Source organism: Colletotrichum karsti, assembly GCF_011947395.1.
Source record: "Colletotrichum karsti strain CkLH20 chromosome Unknown Scaffold10, whole genome shotgun sequence".
In the NCBI taxonomy this organism is placed as follows: Eukaryota; Fungi; Ascomycota; class Sordariomycetes; order Glomerellales; family Glomerellaceae; genus Colletotrichum; species Colletotrichum karsti.
Window position 1 is genome coordinate 268,477 of NW_024065910.1, and position 21,488 is coordinate 289,964.

General features: G+C 50.7%; 5 protein-coding genes across 5 annotated transcripts; 2 read left to right on the forward strand and 3 right to left on the reverse strand.

The window, feature by feature from the left end:
* Positions 1-682: 682 nt before the first annotated feature.
* Positions 683-7,594, forward strand: CkaCkLH20_03942 (ankyrin repeat protein; the record flags this gene model as incomplete). Its single annotated transcript, XM_038886661.1, has 5 exons — positions 683-1,995; positions 2,048-2,682; positions 6,723-6,943; positions 7,046-7,257; positions 7,324-7,594. 5 exons carry the CDS (start codon positions 683-685, stop codon positions 7,592-7,594), a joined length of 2,652 nt encoding a protein of 883 aa, XP_038747911.1.
* A 314-nt stretch (positions 7,595-7,908) lies between these two features.
* Positions 7,909-9,794, reverse strand: CkaCkLH20_03943 (aryl-alcohol; the record flags this gene model as incomplete). The annotated part of the gene is made up of 2 exons (XM_038886662.1): positions 7,909-9,510; positions 9,567-9,794. The coding sequence occupies 2 exons, from the start codon at positions 9,792-9,794 to the stop codon at positions 7,909-7,911; spliced, it is 1,830 nt and encodes a 609-aa protein (XP_038747912.1).
* Positions 9,795-12,788: 2,994 nt separating this feature from the next.
* CkaCkLH20_03944 (uncharacterized protein) lies at positions 12,789-15,211 on the forward strand (the record flags this gene model as incomplete). The annotated part of the gene is made up of 6 exons (XM_038886663.1): positions 12,789-13,064; positions 13,127-13,142; positions 13,494-13,960; positions 14,037-14,512; positions 14,571-14,925; positions 14,984-15,211. The coding sequence occupies 6 exons, from the start codon at positions 12,789-12,791 to the stop codon at positions 15,209-15,211; spliced, it is 1,818 nt and encodes a 605-aa protein (XP_038747913.1).
* Positions 15,212-15,340: 129 nt separating this feature from the next.
* CkaCkLH20_03945 (glyoxalase family protein) lies at positions 15,341-15,775 on the reverse strand (the record flags this gene model as incomplete). Its single annotated transcript, XM_038886664.1, has 1 exon — positions 15,341-15,775. The coding sequence occupies one exon, from the start codon at positions 15,773-15,775 to the stop codon at positions 15,341-15,343; it is 435 nt and encodes a 144-aa protein (XP_038747914.1).
* A 1,036-nt stretch (positions 15,776-16,811) lies between these two features.
* Positions 16,812-17,941, reverse strand: CkaCkLH20_03946 (antigenic cell wall; the record flags this gene model as incomplete). Its single annotated transcript, XM_038886665.1, has 3 exons — positions 16,812-17,255; positions 17,305-17,482; positions 17,541-17,941. The coding sequence occupies 3 exons, from the start codon at positions 17,939-17,941 to the stop codon at positions 16,812-16,814; spliced, it is 1,023 nt and encodes a 340-aa protein (XP_038747915.1).
* Between the last annotated feature and the right edge of the window lie 3,547 nt (positions 17,942-21,488).

Sequence of the window (21,488 nt, forward strand, 5' to 3'; positions counted from 1 at the left end):
TCACCAAACCTAGTGAGGACACATCCAACATTTAATATTCTACAAGTTCCCTGATGGGCTTCCAGGCTGGCACGGCTCTGCAGGAATTGCTGCCAGTAAATGCAATATCCTATGCAAGCTGCCCTAATTATTTTAGCTCGCTATACCGAATTTCAATAATTAAACATATGACATTCAAAAGAATAGAACTATATCCGAATAAGCCGCTTAGCGTCGTATATAGTAGCGTAAGTAACCTCATCGTTAAGGTCAAATGGGGCAAGACCTTAATAAGAGATGTTGTTCTACAAGCGATCATCAAATCTACTACTAAGACTGCAGACATACCAGGTATGATTAGGCTCAAATCAATCTTTTTCGCTAAATAATAGCACTAATTAAGAAAAATAACACATAACATTTTCCCCCGGGGAATTGATGCCAACTGACAGCTGGGCGGTTAAGTTCTTCGAATTGAAGATGATTGGATAATTGGTAAAAACCAATCAGACGTGCATGAAGCGCTCCGCTTACAACATACTGATCATGTGAGCGTGGCATGATGACCAACTTCTGCCCGATGTCAGCTACAGCCTGATCGTTTTCTGCTCCTCTCCAACCTCAGAAAACACCTCATAGCATGATTATTCTTCGCTTAGTGTCATAGGTAACCCTCTGGCCCCTTTTTCGTCTCATTCAGGCCATGGCCGACCCCCTTTCCCTAGCGGCAAGCATTGCCGGTCTTGTTTCTCTCTCTGGAGCCGTCTTCCAACAAGTCTCCAAGTTCATCAAGGAGGTAAAGGGCGCCGAGAAGCAAGTCCGAGATCTTGCGCTACAGGCCCGGAATCTTTCGGGCGTGCTTCAGAACCTTTCTCTACTAGCTTCGTCGCTCGAGGACGAGAACAGCAAGACGACCTTCAAGGCCCATCACCTCTTCGCTTGCAGCCAAACGCTATTCGACATCGAGATCAAATTGAAGAATGCCCAGGATGACTTTGACAAGGGAAGCAAGGCAAAGTCTCTGTTGCGCAGCTTTAGGTGGCCATTCTCAACGGAAGAAACCAAGTCACTGGCGTCGGACTTGGCCAACCACTGCAACACTCTGGATTTGGCGCTCTCCGCCGAGACCCTCGAACGATTGCTGCAGTGCCTCGCGAGCCAAGATGAGATCAAGAGTGGCATCAAGTCTTTGACGCAGGCTATTGAGAGGATCTACACGATCCAGACTCGAGTCGAGATGAACAAAAGCCGTCAGGAGATTGTCCAGTTCTTCCTGCGTGTCAATCCGCAATTCAACTACCAAACGGCGATGCGGCTGCGTCAACCGTTATCGGGACTCTGGCTCACAGAGAGCGATGCCACATTTCGGAAATGGCGCGAGACACCGCATTCAGCCCTTTGGTTGAGCGGTATTCCGGGGGCTGGAAAGACAATCCTCTGCGGAGTTGCGATTGAGGACGTTCTCCAGCTGAGCAGTGCCAGCACCGCTGTGGCCTTCTTCTTTTGCGACTACAAGAGCCCAGCTAGCCAACAGCTTGTCAACATTCTATGTTCTATCGCAGTCCAGTTGGCACAGCAAAATCCCACAGCATTTGATATCCTTGAGAGATACTTCAAATTGCTGAATCCGAATAATGGTTTACAGCAACAGCCTGAGGTTGATGCTCTACACGACGTCATCTCGCAACTCACTTCAAAGTATGAGCAAGTCTTTCTTGTCATCGATGGTCTCGATGAATGCGGAAACAATGTCGAACAAGTTGCTCCGGCCATCACAAAGGTTTTCGAGGACTGTCCGTCTGTGAGCCTTGCGGTCTTCAGCCGCAACGAATTCGAGATCCGGGAGGAGCTCGAAGCATATTGCTCGCATGTCGAAATCGCGGCACACAGAGAAGACCTTGAACTTTACGTCCGCGCAGAGATGAGCAAACGCAGACAGCTCAAAAGGCTCGAGGTGCAGAACCCAGCACTTTCAGAGGAGATCAGGGTCAAATTGATTGATGGTGCACAAGGAATGTAAGTTGGAGTTCTTAGCATCAGGACCGAAGCCATATCTAACAGTGACTAGGTTTCGCTGGATGACTTGTCAACTGGACTACCTATGCGACCTGAACACCAACCGCGCACGTCGAGAAGCCCTTCAAAGTCTACCGCCGACGCTTGAGGAGACGTATCACAGAATTCTTCAACGCGTCATTCAGGCTGGTCCTCAAGCTTCACAACTTGTGCAGAAGACTCTGCACTGGACGGCTCTAGGCGCTGAGCTCACCTTAGCCCAGCTTCAAGAGGGTGTTTCCATTCCTGAAGAAGACCTTGAAGAGACCAATGATGATTTTGGAGAAGACGACCTGATCGAGACCGACGAGATATTCAGAAGGTGTAGCAGCCTCGTCCGAAAGGCGCAGATGGTCGGCGCAGCCGGCCAACCGATAGACACGCTGGAGTTCGCGCACTTTACCGTCGAAGAATATCTCGTCGGCATCGACTCCAGCTCCGATGTCGCTACGTTCAAGTTCCAACACAAGAAGGCGATCGAACAGCTGTCGAAGACGTGCATGCACTCTATATTCATTGCGGGAGGAAAGTTTAAGCAACCTTTCTCCACAGAACACACGAGGGAGCGCCTGGACCATCTCATGGACACTTTCCGGGTCCATCCATTTTATTTCTACTCGACCGCGTTCCTCAGCGGCTCTTTACAAGGTAGCCCGTTTGAGGTGATCCAATTAGAAGATCCTGTGTTGTACCAAAAGACGCTCTCTCTGTTCCAGCCAGAAAGCAGAGAGCAATTAATCGAACTGGCCATTGGAGGATTCTGGTCAGATTGCCTCATCTTTCCAGATGAAGAACACCTATGGGGACTTAACATCGCAGGCACGAATCTTCAAAACGCACCACTGATATCACTCAACATTGTTGAGATGGTTATTTCGAATCGATTCACGTCGCTCATGTACGCAGCAGCGTTGGGGCTGCCAAAAATATGCTCCACAATAATCGAGGCAGAAGCCGGCATTGGTGTGCCAACCCTGCAAGCATACCTGTGCTGTGCAATAACTGGGAAACATATCTTTCTAGACTATTACATCACTACTTTTGGGGGTATATATCTGCTGTCTGAATGGGTCACAGATAGTATGTGCACAGAGAAGAGACAGAGAACCATTGCTTTGTTCTTGGAACTGCATGCCGGCGAGAAAATTCCGGAAAGGACTCCGCTGGAATGGCCACAAACAAGGGGTTCAACACCACTTCACTACGCAGCGATCTGTGGAAATATCAGCGCCACGAAGAAACTGCTCCGTTACGGATTCAACCCTGAAGCCGATGATGTCAAATGTCCGTTTGGAAGTCCTTTGCAAGCAGCATCTCATCGAGGCAACACCCACGCCATTGAGATAATGCATCAATGGTCACAGAATGTGGCAAGTCAGCCTAATGGCAAATTGCCTTTGGAGAAGAAGAGTATCTCTTTTGGAGACTTGAGTGATGTATCAAGCCTCCCCGAACAGGATCGGGCGGGAGTCCTAGCGGGCGCCCTCAAACTGCGACAAAAGCGACTCTATGAAATGATTCTTTCCGACCAACGGTCAATCAACATGGACATGCCTGGCTGCTCAAAGTGCCCATGGCCTCCAATCGTAAACGTCATACAGCATCGTATTTCAGACGGCTTGGACATTCTGATTTCGATGGGAGCAAATCTACGGAACGTTGAGTGCAAGTCCCTTCCGCTGGGTCTGCGAAACATCATCTCGCTGGCCGTTTGGAACGACGCAGATGCTGAGATGCTGCTTTCTCTACTTGACGAGTCCCTTGTCCAGGGGGTCAAATGGATAGATGACGGTGGGAACCCATTTCATGTAGCGTCAATAAGGGGGAACCGGATTTCTTCCGGAATACTCACAGATCACATCTATGCAAATTTCGAACTTTACAGGTAAGTATCAGTATTGTTGACGGTTCAATTTTACCTAGAGCCGCACTAATGATCCGTGTTGTTGACCCATAGGAACATGTATCGGCATCGACCTTGGATCAAAACCCAGTCTTGCGAACATTTTGTCTCGGCTATCCTGAACATTAAAGCAAACTTCGCAATCACACCCGAAGTCTCTACAGCAATTGCAGTCTTTCAAGGCACCCCGCTTCATTATGCAGTTGCAAACAACGATTTATTACAGGTTGAATTTCTTGTCGCCCATGGGTGTGACTTAGACGCCGTGGACGAACGACTGAGGACCCCTTTGATGCTCGCTGCGCAGCTGGATACATCAGAAATTCTCCTAAAGCTTGTGAAAGCCGGCGCAAACCAGTCGATGTGCGACGAACACGGCAAAACAGCAGTTGGACTCGCGATTGCTTCGGGGAACTTGGGAGCGGACCATCTTGTTCAGAATGACAGCTTGCTTCATGTTGTCACGGGATGGGGATGCAACCTTCTTCACGCTGCGGTTGGCAGCGGGCCGAACGCAAAAAGACTGTTCATCGAGCTCCTTGCAAAAAGGCTTGATGCCCATGGACACGGCGCGGGACAAAGCAGCCCGACAACAGATGCGTTCTGCCTGATGCCAGAGAATCGCTCACTCACTGCCTATATTCTCAACTGTCACCTACTGACCTCAGTCTCCCAAACGGACACCGGTAATCCATTGACCGCAGCAGCTGCTACGAACCGAGTTGGGCTTCTGCAAAGACTTCTCCGATTCCTTAATGGCCATCAAATGATGGAAAGGTTTCTCAACCGATACAACACCATGGTGGCGCAACACAGTCCTCTTTGTAGTGCCGCCGCAAGCGACTACATCCCGTGCCTTGAAAAGCTTCTCGACGCTGGAGCGGACTTGAACTCTGAGGGGAGCTTTCACGGCAGTGCACTCATGATCGCTAGCTTATACGGCAGGCTTGAGGTAGTCAAGCGGCTTGTTCGACGCGGAGCATCGATTTCGTATGCTAATGAGCAGGGCGTTTGCCGGAATGCCTTTGAAGCTGGACGGCATCATCACAGCATCAAGGAATGGTTCCTCATCGGGCGGTTTATTGACCAGCACAAAATAGCATCAGGACCTCATCAGGAGGGCCAGTTCGAGTTCAGAAACTGGAGTGGGGTGATCAAAGTCGAGTGGCAGCTTGGAGTAGACGGGGAACGTAGAAAACGTGAGTCGAGCTTTGATTACATACGCAGGATTAGACGCATGAAAGTAGAAGTCAGAGGTCTTGTCGTCGTGTAGCACTCTGGGTCAGATATGCCTGCCGTAGTTACAAACCATTCACTCTCGTCTTACATGTAATCCACACTTAGGAGACTGTATTTAGCCTACTGTGTAGGGAACGTGGTCCCTTTGTTCTTTCACGGCGATGAAGCTATAGATTGCGGTAAATCGATTGTGATCAATATGAGATGAACCGCAAGATCCAACTTCAGCCATATTCCCATCCACGTTTCTCAGTCGACGGCCTGGGATCGGGCACGGTCCCGAGGTGAATGCCCCACTTTCTCGGAGCCGTCCGGTCATACCGAGTGCCTTACGGGCGGGCTACTGTATAGCTGTTCTACCGGACCCGGCAGTAAGAAATCCGGCCTGGAAATTCTGCACACTGAGTCGGCGGATATTCGACTAACACAGTATTTCTTCCTCGCAGAAAGAAGTTTGATAACTAAAAAGGTTTAGGTCCAGCTTTCACCATGGTATGACATGACGGAATCGCCTTTGAAGTTCGAGGCTCAAGAATACTTTCTATGTTATCATTTTGCGGAGTCCCCATTTCAAATGACGAACAGCTCAGTATCATCAGCTTGAATTTGGAATTTGTAAACTATCAGGCAGTTATTCCGTGGTGAACCAAGATACATCTGCTGGGATATCTTACCTAAACTTTTCGAAGAATCGAAATTACTGCAACATTCTAATATAACCAGATACGCGGGAATATCTCATCTTTTGGCTATGATGTTCGGCAAAACACACCCATGAACTATGCATTTCGTTCCCGAGCGCAGAGATCATAAATTGAACCTGATTATACCCGCTTTGAACTGATCGTGTCGCGTCTCCCCGAGTGTACTACAGATGAGCCTGCGGTCTGGCCGTACGCCAGTGCCCACGGCATAAACCTTCCAGAACACTCGTTGACCGGAGATTTAAGCACGTGTGATAAACGGGAGACTAGACACTCTGATACCAAGCTGGCCAAAGCAGAGCAAAGACATCATGATGCCCCTCACTGACGACTAGCGAGGAATCCAGATCGCTACCCATGAACATCCATCCTAAACCAGACAATCATGCGATGATAAACACCTGCGGAGTCGGGAGCGGACAACCGAGATGCCGTCGTCTATGCCGGGGTCCCTTGGTGGTGCCATTGATGACGGAAGGACGCGTCCCATGTTCTTGATTCTGTCAGTCAAAGCCGGGCGTACCATGTGTGATGTGCTTAAGCTGGTCATCACTGGAATGTTCGTTCCGTTGATGCTGTTCTGTCCGAAGCTTGGTGCATAGTTGCATGTTGGCCGGTGTCCCACGCAATGCCGGCCCCGTAACTTTGCCATCATGATCAAATAGCCCCATCTAGAGGCTCAACTTTTGGACAAGTATCTCAGGTATAAAGGCAAAGCTTTCTGCCACGGACCTTAGTAGAAGGAGATGGACTTCAGAAGCACTACTGCCTCTCAGACTAGCCGGCAATCCACCAGCACTGTCCAACGTTCTCAAGACTCTTCGTAACCACGCCACTAAGAGACCTGCGCTCACCACAGACCAACATGAAGTCCTTCATCACTTTTGCGCTCGCCGCACTCGCAGCCTCGAGCCCAATCCCTCCCGCCAGCTACGAACAACCAGAAATCGCAAGCTCGCTCGAAATCCGCGCGACTGGACCGACAGCAAAAGAATTCACCACGGGCGGCTGCCGTGATGTCATTTTCATCTTTGCTCGCGGCTCCACAGAAGTTGGCAACATGGTAGGTCCCCGCCCTCAATCAGCTCGGATGCGTCGCCCTTCTTTGGTCCCGTATTCGTAACGTGCAACGACATCAGACGGAGCTAACGTCAATGCGTGCCAGGGCTCGACCGTTGGTCCCCCGACTTCAGACGGATTAAAGAAATGCTACGGGGATAACAGGGTCGCCACGGAGGGTGTCGATTATGCGGCAGGGCTGACCACCAACTTCCTGCCTGGCGGAGCCGATCCGGAGGGGGTCACAGCCATGAAGAAGCTTCTCAATGATGCCACCTCCAAGTGCCCCAATGCAAAGATCGTGGCTGGGGGCTACAGGTTAGTATTCTTATTCGTGTACCTGAACAAACATCCGCATGGAAAAGCTAACATGTGAGATCATAGTCAAGGGGCGGCTGTCGCGCATCGGTCCATCGAGAGTCTGTCGGACACAGTTAAGAATAGAATTCTTGGTGTCATCACGTACGGCGATACGCAAAATACGCAGGACAAGCAACAAATTCCGAACTTTCCCAAGGACAAGGTCAAGATCATCTGCAATGACGGCGATGACGTCTGCAAAGGCACACTGGAGGTTGAGCCTGCCCATCTCGACTATGTGAAGCGAGTGCCCGAAGCTGTCGAGTTCCTGATTGGGAAGATTGGCAACATCTGATCTTGGAGGCAGTTGCGTATGCGGCTCTCCGGAGCTGCGAGCAGGCCGATACATCCATGGTTATGCAAGAACGGATAGGAGTTGAAAAGTATTGCAGCAGGCGGCGTATGCAAATGACCGATGAAGTCTGTCTGTAGCGATTGAGAAGCGAGTTTACATTGTTTTTGGTCAGCGCTTGAGACGTTTTCTTTCTAAATAGCGTAGTCCTTAATTCTTGGTACTTAGTTGAATGATAGAATACGAAGTCAAGGATTATAATGTCATTGTCTCCATCTACTCTTCAGTACCAGCAGGACCGCGTAGCACTCAAAGGCTTATGCACTGCGGTTCTGCTTCCGATCCTCCTTGATTAAATCCGCCGCCTTTTCCGCCACCGCGTAAACTGTACTCTGGATGTTGCCCAACGGCTCAATCGGGAAGATACTGGCATCCACCACACGAAGCTTCCTCGCCCCGTAGACACGAAGTCGCTCGTCAACGACACCTCCTTGCTCCCGCGGCAACATTGCGCAACTTCCAGAAACATGGAAAACGGAGATCTGCCTTTGGCGCACAATCTCCTTGGCGCTCTCAAGATCATCACCCTTGATCTCGGGTAGGCGCTTGCCGCCGGGCTTGAAAATTTCGCTGAAAGGCTCCGTGCCGACGATTCTTTCGACGAACTGAACGTTGCGCGCCAGCAACTCCAGATCGAGAGGGTTGGAGTTGTACTTCGGGTCCCACGCCGGCAAGATTTTGTGGTCAGGACTGGTGATGTGCACCGTTCCGCGCGAGAATGGGTGGTTCAAGACGGTCATGACGGTGATGTAGTTCTCGGGACGCGAAGGTAGGATGTACTCGGCCATGTTGGCTGGGTTGTCGTTGATGGTGATCTGCGACGGGAACAGGAGATATTGACTGCTTGGCTCATCGGGGGATTCAAGAAGGGACCGCACAAGCTTCGACACTGGCGTGCTCACTTTTCCTTCATGAGCCGCAAAGAGCTTTTTCTTATCGTCCACCGAAACAATGCCGTTGATGTCGGCTAGCGGCGTGTAGGCGGAACTGATGGTGCTCTGGCCGAGCGGACCTTCGCGTGTTGCCTGGTACTGTCCCACGACAGCGTTCAGAATGTTCCCGTCACGCAGCACGTCGCCCGATGGGACTCCATCGTTGACCTCGAAGCTCTGGCAGACGATCGCATGATCTTGCATATTCTCGCCCACGTTGGGGTTGTCGATGACAACAGGAATGCCGTGGCTTTCGAGCAACTGCTTTCCGCCCACTCCGGATAGTTCCAGAAGTTGAGGGGTTTGGAGAGCGCCCGCAGCCAGAATGACCTCGAGGTCAGCCGCGATCGTTCTCTCTTTGCCATCTTTGGTGACAACCTGCACACCCGTTGCGACGGCTTCACCGCTGGATGTGTCGAAGTTGATCTTCTTGACCATGGCTTCCGTCAGCACAATAAGGTTCGGCCTCTTCGCGATTTCCGGTGAGTAGTATACGTTTGCCGAATAGCTTCGAGTCTTGGTTTCTGGGTCGATGCTGCACGGGTTCTGGAAAGCCCCAAACGCTTTGCCACTTCGGGGGTCTCCTGTGACGCCGAGACCAAGATTGGCGAAGGTGCTCATCCAAGCCGTATTCGACGGATTGTAACCCTCTCCGAAGGACACCTGCAAAGGTCCATTTCCGCTGAGAGTCTCGTCATGATAGTCGAGGCCAACGACATCCTTTGCCGACTGTGGAGGGGGATGATCAGTTCCCAACTTGCGGAAATAAGGCGCAAGAGAATCAAAGTCCCAACCAGTGTTGCCGAGAGCACCCCAAGCGTCCAAGACGCCCCTTGATGGGTACAGCATTAGCATGAAGTTGAGACCGGAGCTGCCGCCCAGCATCTTGCCTCGAGATTGGTTGATGCGACGATTGTTCAGGCCAGGCTGTTGAAGGTCAGCATTTGCAAGGTGTTTATCATGTTGCGAGATGTCAGCCATACCTGGGGAACGGAACTGAAGTTCCAATCGTATTCCTCCTTGCCATACACGCCAGCCACTAGACCCGGCGTCAACACCAGAGGGTTGGCGCTCTGGTCAGCTCCGGCTTCCACAACTAGAACACGGACCTCCGCATCTTCGGTGAGTCGAGACGCAACGACTAAGCCAGCTGTACCACCGCCGACGATGATATAGTCGTATGATGACTCAAGAGTCTGTGAAGATGCCATAATAACGGTGTTGAGCGCTTAGCGTAGGGTTGAATCAAGAAGAATGGAATGGATAGAAGAGAAATTGCCTCAGATAAATATTGTTGCGCGAGTCTTGCAGTTGGCGTAGGCTGGTTGAACTTCTCCCAGTTGCATTGCGCGTCTATCTGCTCAGGGATCATGGTGAGGGACTTGCATGAAGCTAGCCATGCGTGGTGAGATTGTCCCCTGCCGCCGAAGGCTACTGTGTTGTTGACTTTCTGACAGAATTTCTGGCTTGCTATTTCAATGTAAACAACTACGGCCGCACGGTGTACGGTGTACGCTTTGAACTTTCAAAATAGAAGGCTGTTGCTGTACTAAATGAGTTCTTCAGGATCGCGAGATCAAAGTTCTTCAGCTTTAGAAATGTGTTGGTCGGTCGTGCTCCAGACCATTGAAAAGTGGAGAGCAGAGGGGACATTGTCTCTTCTGAAGACCAGTGACCGGTCGTACGGCTTCAGTTCTTTGCCGTTGCGAGGCATCAGTTGTGTTCCGACTCACAGTTTCCCACTAGAATCGTAGGCATAGTCCTTCACCATATGTAAGTTCAAGCATTAGATGGAACCGAGAGTCTTCAACCATATTAGTCAATGATAAGCATTTGAACTGTACGTGTCCATCCGCATCCGCGGATCAGGCTGAGATCAGAGTCGTACGAAAAGCGGATTCACATAACTAGTTCATGAACTTGACCCGTTAAGTGGGACTCTAGCATGGAGATGCCACGCTTACATGCCCACATCGCTGACGCCCCGCGACCGCAGCACAACTAGGGCCGTGGAAAGATTCCTAACTGAGGCAAATGCGAGTTCCGAAGTCCGCAGCCTGATGATTTGCGAACGGCCAACCAAGATGCATACTTGTCTTCCTGGAATGTAGCCAATGGCCATGCGTATTGGCAAAGAGATATTCCCCATGCTCTGATGGCGGCTGACTCTGCCCGCGTCGTCGTGATTCCTGTCGGTTTGGACTAAGTCGTTCAACAAAACAAGACAAGCACATATCAATGATTTGAATGGCGCTGAAATTGCTGGAAATTTGCATAGCATTAGAGAGCATGTGGTTGTTCGCGACAGTCTCTAGTCGTTGACAACGCCATACCATGTTGCGCTGGGCTGCTGGTGTGGATATTCCAAGTCAACATACACCGAGTTCTCGCAGTGGGAGTTGCAGGTTCTGGCAAACAATGACGTTAAGAGTATGGCTGCAAAACTTGCATCCTGCACACATATATATATAGATATGGATTATCGGATGTTCATTCAACGTGGAATATGACGACGGGATATCACGCGGAAAATACTGCGCAACCGGCGTTTGGAGGCAATTCGTTTTCACCTTCCTGGTGGCTGTGACCGAAAACCCATGCGACAGTGCAAAACGTTGCAGAGCAAATGACGAAAACTTTGGGGCACCCAGCATTTAATACTCGGCTTTCACTGTGCACGGCCAGTAAGTCAGCTGCTTCCGGTTCAGATCCCGATGCCGTCCGGGCAGCCCGGTTGAAGCAAACGCCGGCGGACCCACATCACACGGAGGAATCGTAACACTATGAATCCCGGTCTCCGTATCCCGACGTGATGGTGCCGGGCTGCCATCCTCAGTCCGGATTTCTTCAACTCAATATGCCCAATCACAGTAGCTCTAGTCAACATCGATACATTGCCACCACCGCCGTTGATTCATTCACCATACTCCACTCCTTCCCGAAAATTCGGTCAGCGCTGTTGGCCATTGCCAAAGCCCGCACGTCGTCGGCGTGAACGTCAATTAATCAGGATTGTTATTTTGACGAGACTCGTGAGCTCGGCATCTATAAAAGGTCCACGATGCACGAAATAGCGACTATTTCTATGCGCCAATCACCGCAACATCTCAATTCTCCCACACAATTGCTCTATCCTACCTTACGCAAAACTAGTCATCCGAGTTGGCCAAGCCCAACACAATCATCATGAGTCTTCAAGCTGCCAGATTCGCGAGACAACTCTCGCGCAGACCTCTGTCAATGCTTCAGGCCCGTCATGCTTCAACACAACCCCTCTCGAGAGAGCTGTTCCCCGAAAGGACTGCATCACAGCCGGGAGACTGGCCGAAATTGGCCAAAATGGCAGGAAGAAGAATCGTAGAGTGAGTAAACTTGTCAGGAAATGAGTTCTCTCGGCTAATATGGCACTCTCAGATATGCCGGTTTTGCTTCAATTGTTATGTTTTGGCCGTACCCAGTGTACACGGTTGCTGAAATGATCTGGTGAGGGTCCACAGTACAGCAACAAATGGACATCTTTAGGGTGGTGGTTTTGTCACAACTTGCATTCAGCGAAATTGTATTCCATAGGATTAATATGCGAATTCTTCGATTCCTCAGTTCTGGCCACTTGTTATTCCACTTCATCTCATGACACGGTCAGCAGATTTCGGCGAGTTCGGGCTGCTGACCCCGACACTCGGCAGCTACTTACCCAATTGGGAAAATCGGTCCCGAGGCCGCGCCCGACTCGCGTGGCTAAGGGATTTCCTCACGGCTCTAAAGCCACCTACATTTCCGAAATCATTGACATCTACCTCGTGCTTTTTGCTATTCTTGTTCGTCTTCGGTATTGGGATTGACCGAGAATGGCAAGCGATGCATCTCAGTCGAGGACGCACAAGTCCTGCGACGCCTGCACGACTCGCAAAGTTCGCTGTTCTGGTACGCTTCTCGGGTCCAAACCTCATTCGCGGCCACTGATCCCGTATACCAGGTTCGCCAGGCCCTTGTAGCAACTGCGTGGTAAGCTTTTTGACGGCAGTTCTGGTTCCCAGTCCTTGTACAGGTAAACTGATTGCGAGTTTCCCGAAGCGACGGAAATCTGAGTGCGTCTTCGGCGTCAGGAAGCTCGGTCGCCGACCAAATGGTAAGGATGAGACTCATTCACGCCAACGTAACACCCCTTGCTTATCACAAAGCCATGTCCAGTCGTCAAGCAGTTCATGGCCATCAACAGCGGCTCAGATGATTCGGGTGGGCTGGGCGAAGGTTCTCAGAACTGCACTGTATCCGTCTTAGACTTTGCTACCCCGCCATCGCCGAAGCCGACTCATCCGGGCGTCTCGGATGCTGACCCCACTCCTCCGTCTCTGTCCTCCGATGCTGGACGGGCCGGGCCGCACCGGATTCCGGACCTTTACGTGGACCGTGTTATCGGACGTGCAGATAAATCCTCCGCGTCGGTCAAGTTCAACACCAAGGGTGCTCAGTACATGAGAGTGAGTTGTTAAAATCTTCTTGTACGTCATGAGAAAGTGCTAATAAACTGACGTAACACCAGGGAAATGGCATATTCGGTGAGTGCCGTCCGGACTGGGCCTTTGGCCCGAGTCGCGGAGCAAGAAATGGTTCTTTACTCACTGCGCCTTCAATAGGTGGCGACAAAAGTCTTACCTTCTTTTCGGATGGCAGACTCAAGTCCTTATCCCAGTGCCTTGGTCATGATAGGGTGAGACTTCTGGTCGACCGGATTTCCGCTACGATTCAAGAGCATACGAGGACGAATGTGAAGTTCAGCTCCATCCTGTCACCTCACCCGACCGAGCCTCCACATTTTCTCCAGGACAAAGCTCGCGTATCGAAATGTATAAAATGTGCGGCTCAGATTTCTTCGGACTTGGCTGTAGAAATCGACTAACGGTGGGTAGTGTACTTTGAGCGCGTCCACCCTCGGTTTCCTTTCCTTGACCGCGCGGCTTTTGAAGCCACAGCTGCGAGCCAAGATCAACCCCAAATGGTCCCCAGAAGCAAATCCTGGCAGTCATTGTATCATACAGTTCTCGCCATGGGAAGCCAGTACGACGGGGGAGGTAGCTTCGAACCGGGCCAAGGAGAGTCCTGGGAACTTTTCTCGGTAGCCTTAGCCAACTTCACGGACTTGATGCTTCTTCCGGACTCACTCACGACCTTACAAGCCCTTACAGCAATGACGGTGTACTCACTTGGTATGGCTGGCATCGGTCTAGACCATATCATCATGGCAGAGGCCGTGAGGAGGGCTCAAAACCTTGCAGAGGCGAGATTCAATAACTATGCGACTCTAGCTTACCGGAAGACTTTCTGGGTTCTTTACGGCTTGGAGAAGATCACCAGCTTTCATCACGGCAGAAGCTCTGTACGTCTTACCACGAAACGGACCCGTGATCACCCCTCATGTGGCTCGCTGTACGTTGGAACTGATCATCCACCAGGGCTTCGTCGACTGCGATATTTCTTGTCCTATTCCCTACACTCCAGAGTCCAACTTTGGAGATTTCAACTGGTTTGTCGCGTTCATTCGTCACTCCCGACTTCTTTCGCGAGCATACACATCCTTGTTCTCTGTCGGTGTCTCCGACAACCCGGACGAATATTTCCTGGACATCATCAATCAACTAACGGAGGAGCTCGAAGACTGGAGAGCCTCTATTCCTGACAACGGCTTCAAGCCAGGCGGCGCGATCAAGCCCACCGCGGTAACCTCCTCCTCTCAAGCTCAAGCGGTGGCAGTCGTCATGCACTTCTTCTACAATAGTTTCCTCCAGACCATTTCCAGAATGGCTCTCCGTCATCTTCCATCTTCGAACATGCCACGACGAGAAGCTGTATTAGCGACAGTCGAACGAACATCTCGATCTCTTCTGGAGTTGACGTCACTTATAGACGTGGCTCCATACACCCCAATGTGGTATGTGCTGCTTGCTGAGAGCCTCTTACGAACCAACGTTCTGACGAAATCTTCATAGGATGCTTGCCGGTATTCCCATTTCCGGATTCTTCGTCCTGTTCGATCTTGTCATTCACAATCCCCGCCAACCCCAGGCCGTATCCAACCTCGCATTACTTGACATAGTCGTTGGTCACTCCAGTCAGTTGGAGTACATGTCGAATGGCGTTATTCCAGGATCGTTAATCGGGGAGTTCGCGCACATCGCTCGTACCTACGTCCACGAAGTCAATGGCCGGACTCCGACTGGCGGTACGCCGCAGTCATCCGGCTCGAATGGTTCACAAGGCCTGCTTCTGCAACCTCATTGGTCGTTGCCGCAGGAAGACATGCCGGAAATGACACCGATGGACATGACGGGCGACTTCTCAGATGTTTGACAACCCCTCGCCTTTGACCCCAGCGATAGCATGCTAATCAAGAACAATACAGATGAATCTTGCAGGAGAGCCGGGTATGCCCGGGTCAGCTGGTCCTATGGATATCGAGGGTCTCCCCATGGCTCCGAACACGTTCATGGGCACTGACGTAATGAACATTTTCGGGTACGGGCTCGCCGACGTGGAATCCCTGTTCTTTCTAGGCGGTGCGGCTCAGAACGACGTGCTGCAAGATCCTGCGCAAGACGATCGTCATCTTGATGCAAATTTCTCACGATGAGGCCTCGCGATCTCATTGATACAACTAGAAATTGTCTTAATACGCTTCTCAAGTAACCCAGAAAGAAGCACCAAGAAGGGTTAAGATAACCAGTCAAAATACATAAACCAATGTGCATTATTCGTGACATCAGTCGGTTCCCGGATTTCCCCCTTCCAAAAACTTGAAAAACGTCAAGTGATTTCCATCCACGTCCTCGATGGTGAACTGCCGATAGCCCCATGGCATATCACGGATCGGCTCGGTCACTTTCGCCACTCCCCTGGCGATCACGAACTCGTGGAAATCATCCAGGCCGGCCGTTCCCAGCGCAATATGTGCTCGCCCAGGGACGAATTCGGTTGGCTCGCACCTGAAGAAGTACATATTGGCAGCCGCCTTGTCGCCGGTGTAGATAGAGCAGAAGTAGGGCCGAGCATCGGGATCGTCCTCGTTGTCGGACTGGGTTCCGCCCAGGGAGAATCCCAGGTCCTCTGTGTAGAACTTCACCGTCGCTGTGATGTCGCGCGATCTCAGCGCCGGGATGATCTTCCACGCCGATTCGACGCCTGTGTTGGTGGCCATTTTATGGAAGTCCGAGCCTCCAGAGGTTGGGGTGTGCCTGACGTTTGGGATGGACCTTGTTTTCGCGGAGCGCACCGGCTTCTGTTCCTTTCTCCAAAGCTGCAGCCGTCTTGTGAGGGCCTTGAGATCAGATGGATAGTGGACGGACACCGAAGGCCGAGGGTCGTTGAGGAATCTTTGGCGCAAGAGGAATGGGTGGATTGGAGGACAGAAGACAGCGGTGGACAAAGGTACAGCCGGCACTGAAAGTTTCAGACGACTCGGCCGGGTTGATGTGGGATTCCAGCGTCATTGTCTTACCCCAAGAATGGGAGGTGCGGTGAGAAGAATGTCTTGTACGTCTTGGCCTTTTTTCAGCCTCCATCCTCCGTCTCCTTACCCCTCTTTTTCATCCCAGATCTGCCCACCGGCCACATCTATGAGCAAACTAGCAACTCTAATTACGGTCTAAACGTGGTCTAGCTCTGGATGCTTCCGCTTGTAAAGGAGGGTCAGGTGAACGCAATTCAGAGTTGGTCATTGTCACTGGTTGATCTGGGGTTGCTCCCCGCGAGAGGATCTGTGAGGATTGAGTCGGTTCCTGGCCCGGGGGAAAACTCTCATGACTTCTGAGTCAACACCATCGTCAAGAGGCAGTGGCTCGGCATGCGGGGTGCTTCTGAAAATAATTAACCTACGCCAAGAGACTACTGCCAAGCAATCTAAGTCGTTAAGGCAGACTTGAGCTTGAAGGATTACTGATATGATGTGAGGCAAACTTATTCTGAAAATGATGCTAGAGTGTCTTTTCGCGGAGGTTGTTAGTGCGGAGAGAATCGCTTGCGGTTGAGAATTGAGCAACTGATCAAGTACTGAGAAACAGTTCATAACCTGTAGCTACATAACAGGGTATTTACATTTGAATAGATACAAAGAAGTTCGTTGATTCATTACTGCGTTCATCATAGAGCCGCACGATATTATTTCCAAAGCGCACATTAGAAGAAGCTCAAACATAACGCAACCGCTCAAACCCGCTCCCAAACACCAGGTCAGATCAGATAATCTCGTAACGGCGTAAGACTGCCATGACCAACGGAGGAATGCCTCGGAGGTCGTTCTCGTCTTCTCCCAGTCGAGAAAAGTCCTCATCACGCGTTCCCGCGACGAAGGCCTCAATGGCCGTATTCGCCTGGGGCGTGTCGGCAGCGTTAATGTCCACCGCCGCAGCATCCACGTTCGGGTAGCTGGTGGCGGCAAACGGAAGAGCGTCGGGCTGTATACCGGCCGCCATCATCACCGCTCGATCTCTGTCGCCTATGCCGAGGGCTCTGGCGACACCTGCGAGAAGGTCGGAGAGCGCGGGGACAGCCTTGGCTGGGATCTTGATCTTGCCACCGCGCCCCTTGTACTCATCAATCGCTGTCGTGAAGTTTCCATTGATTTGGTCGACGACTTGTGTTGCAATAGGAGCCAGACTTCGGTCCAGAATCTTGACAAACTATATCAAGTTAGTACGTTATCCCGTAGTGGATAGGTAGTACACGTACAGCGCCTCCTAGGTCGCCAGCCTTGTTCTGTTGAATCTTAAGATCGTCACGAATGAGACTTTTGACGTCGAGGATCTTGAACCCGGCCTTGTCGAACTGCTTGCGCTTATCCTGGAGGTTCGTCAAGAGAGTAGAAATCTCCGGTTGTAGAGCCAAGAATTGGGTGCCGATTTGGGTCCTATGAACAACAGGCTTAGAACATATCCATGTGCATGATATAGGCAAGGAGTACTTACGACTCGTTCGCGGGTAAAACGTCGGTGTTTTCCGCGGTCTTCGTCCCGAGATCGATGGTGTCACCGAGCTCAACCACGGCCACATTAACCTTCAACAACCCCACCAAGCCCTTCAGATTACCCCCTTTGAAGGGCACGACACTTTCATTGGCGTTGGCGACCTTGGTCCGTAGATCTGCGATGCGTGTCTGCAGAGCCGCCGATCCACCCCTCACAGGCTCCTTGTCGCCCTTGCCTTTGCAACCCTTCCTGCCGTTGCATTTCTCGCCTTTGTCGTTCTTGTCTCTACCGCCGCGGCCTCTTGCCGCCTCTGCAGGCATTGCCTGAAGAGGCATGGCCATCTGCGCAGAGACCACGCCGAAGAGACATAGAAAGAATGGGATGATAATGCAAAGCCTCATTTTGGCACAGAATGAAAAGGAAGACAGCTCACAAATGATGAGTGTAGCGGTGTTGGGTATCCGAAAACTAATGGACTAGTCTGTCTGAAAAGGGTCATGATCGGATCGCCGGAAGGTCATGGGATAGACCATCACGTAAATAGTCGGGCCAGAGCTTTCACAAGCCGTGACGCCGAGGCAATCAGAACTACGTCGGTAAAAGTTGTTGACGAACAGGGCCCCTTGGGCAGAACGAGTAAACGACCGTACAATCTGCAACTGACGAAATCGAAAGAAAAGCGCCGATTCCCCAGGGTTCGGCAGGTCGTTTCCCAGGTCTCTGGGCCAGGGTTGAGCATGATCCCACGCGGGGTTCAGTGTGGTGGCAGGAAAGTTTCCAAATACACCCGCACCCATGCACATATCACTTCTTACAAGCATATCGTTGTCGTCCCCCATGGGGTAACTTCGTCCTCCACGAACAGGTAGGTGCAGAGGCCCCCCCTCATGAAACGTCGCCTATCGGAGTGCGAGTTGTGCACTCTTCGGGTCGTCATAAACCTTTGAGGTGCTTGGGACTTCCTTGAATATTCGCAAGTTATGCTTTTAAAGTCGTCACCTCCTGGTGGGAGGTTTTCATCACCCCACACTTAACACCGGGAGCGACCTATATCGCGGGAGTGTTGGAAATAAGAGCCGCAGAGGACATTCCAGGATATTTGTGGAGGGTCGCCTGGGTATTTACCTGTTCAACTTCCATCCATCATCGTGGAGAAGGGGGGATATTGGATGTCGCTTTCGCGTTGGAATGTTCGTGAAGTACGGGGTGCACCCTCCAAGTGAGTGTTCAGTTCTACGTCACTGAGAAGACGGGAAGAGCACCGGATCGTGAGTAGCTTCTGCCATGCATCGGTCGAAAGAGGGGCATCAATCTTCCTCTGCCGTCCAGACCATCTTCGCCAAGGTTCCTTCCGGTGGACAACACGGAGGAGTTCCACACTATTACTCAAATCAGGGGTCATTTGGAGAAAGATTATCTAAAAGTGCCGCCGGCGTTCCCATCATGTCCGTAGACTCGGGATTTACTGAAGTAATTAAACAATTGATCGATGTCATTGGACCCTTGGCCCGAGCTGATTGTCCGATGAAGCTGCAATACCAGACGAAGCCTGTATGCTTACTGAATCATTCGCCTATCGCATCTCTCCCATTGACTCCGCTCATGAACTATGAGACGCCATACTCGGGGTTTTCGTTGATACCGCGTTCACGATGGATGCTGCTCGGCGATCCTCACTTTCTGGGGAAAATGATGTCGTGATTCTACTCGTGGTGAATGTGGTCTTAGATCATGATCATCTGGTCTCATTTTATGCATGACTAGAAGTTGTGACGAGGGGTAAGCGAGGCAAACAACGTGATTATGGATGCCTCGAGTTCGTATATAGTATTGGTGAATAGATGTGCTCCTATCCTCTCTACTGGATACGTCGTATCTTCACAAAGCTTACAATTTGATCTGTAATATTGATCTTATCCTAATATAGTATTCCAGGGAGATTTGGCGCCCCGTCCACGTCTTTGGCTTTAGCCCTGAAGGCTATCAAATTGCCCTTATCTGATGTTTGGAAAGCACGATTCGTGTTCGGCGGAAAGAAGTGATCAAGGCCGGTTGAAGACTTTTTTGGATGAAAAGTCGGCTCCGCAGAAGGTCTAGAACAAGCGAAGCCATCTCAAAGGGAAGCAGGAACATGACCATTTCGGAACTTGGAGGCTGAACTCGGCGATTTTCGTTTCAGGGGCAAAAGGGGTATCCTTGGTCACCTCGCTTACAGGCACAAACGCAAATGCCGAGAAATGCGAGCGCTCGAATCTCGCCAGTGGACAGGCAGAAATCGAGGTTTAGGTGACTTCGTTGCAGTGGTGTGAACACGTTGATTAAGCCTCGTTCTGCGGAGTGGGAGCCAAACGGCCATTAGCCAGGCACGATGTAAGGGCGTACGACTCATCTCCTCATCTTACAAGGAATTACAAAAGTCAAATATTTGCCTTCTGTCGAGCAGCCTGACGTGAGGGCTTACCTTTGATTCGGTAATGTGAAACGTGTGCCTCGGACCAGATCCTCCTCGCTCGGACTCCGACCGGTTTCGGGCAAAGTCATCCCGTCCAGGTGAGTTCTGTCAGAATACGGGTATGAAATCAGACCTGAGAAGAGTGACATCACATTGGTAAACAAGAATCTTCAGTTGGTCCTAGGAATGGTGGTGTCCATCATGTCATGCGCAAATGATTTGATATTCACAATGTTGACCATGGTGACAGAGGACATCGGGAGACCTATCAAGGACAGTCGTTCGCGTCTAACTTATGTATACTCCGGTAATTGGTTCGCAAGATACCAAGTTCCTAAGATGACTTTGGATGGAGCGTTCTTGTTTTATTCAATGAGATACTGTAAACACGTCTATCCCACATGAGATTTGGGTGGCTATCGTCCGTCGTACGAGTCTACGCGAAAATTCAAATCAAGCACTCTATCTGACATGAACTCACTTCATCCTACTACTATGGAGCCTCTGTGAGCTCTGTGATGAGATGAGTTCATGTGAGATAAACGTCTCTTACATGATTCATTCTATTTGTGGCCGACGAAATATCTAGTGTCTCATGGCTCAGAAACTGTTACTGCCAAACCTCGTATCATCTCGATTGCCAGGTTTAAACAAAAGGAAATACGAAACCCCGTTGTTCAACATTTTCTAATTCATGAGTCCAACAGGCTGCTGAACTTTCGGAGTAGTTGGTTCTAACTTCTGACAGTTCAGTCTTGATGTTGCTCGATATACCAATTGTATCAGACTCTCAGTCTCCAGTCAAATTGAACAATGTCATGATATCAGATCCCACATTGAATTCAAGGATTATATATTCCGCATAAAAGTCAATACCCTTTTATGGACTTGACGAGCATGCTGAATATGGTGGTGGTTATGGCCAAATACATTTAATAACGTGCGGGTTTGAGACCGAATTGGCCCATCACGAAGAGTAAGAGACTAATGAAACTTCAAAGGAAAGATCAACGCTTCCGGTAGGTTCAAACCAGATTAGATGTTTCCGTTCTCATTTGTGTTTTGATAGTATTGAGATTGGCGCGTTGTCAAACACCACAACTTCGGTACCTAGGTGCACTTCGGGCGTCGTCGATATTAGCCATTACCTGAATAATGACGGTGGTGAAGTCGTTGTTAAGGAAACGAAAAGCTTAGGTGTCGAGATGGTGATAAATGGCTAAGCTTCATTCCCACTCAAATCAGGCTGGCGAAGCGCTTGGTGACAGCTCGCTTACCGTACATTGGCCGAAAGTTGTTGTTTGTACGTCGGAGTCCATCGCTCGATGCGGCACAACTGCCCACAATGCTTCCTACAACAGCCTAGAAGCTCCGTTCGAATGCATGCAACAGGGCATCCTCATTCGCTCGGGGAATCGGGCTGTCTCCAAGTGCACCCTTGGCAGATAAATTGCCCCCCGGCCCGTAGGATGCAGCGAGTGAACCAACAACATTAA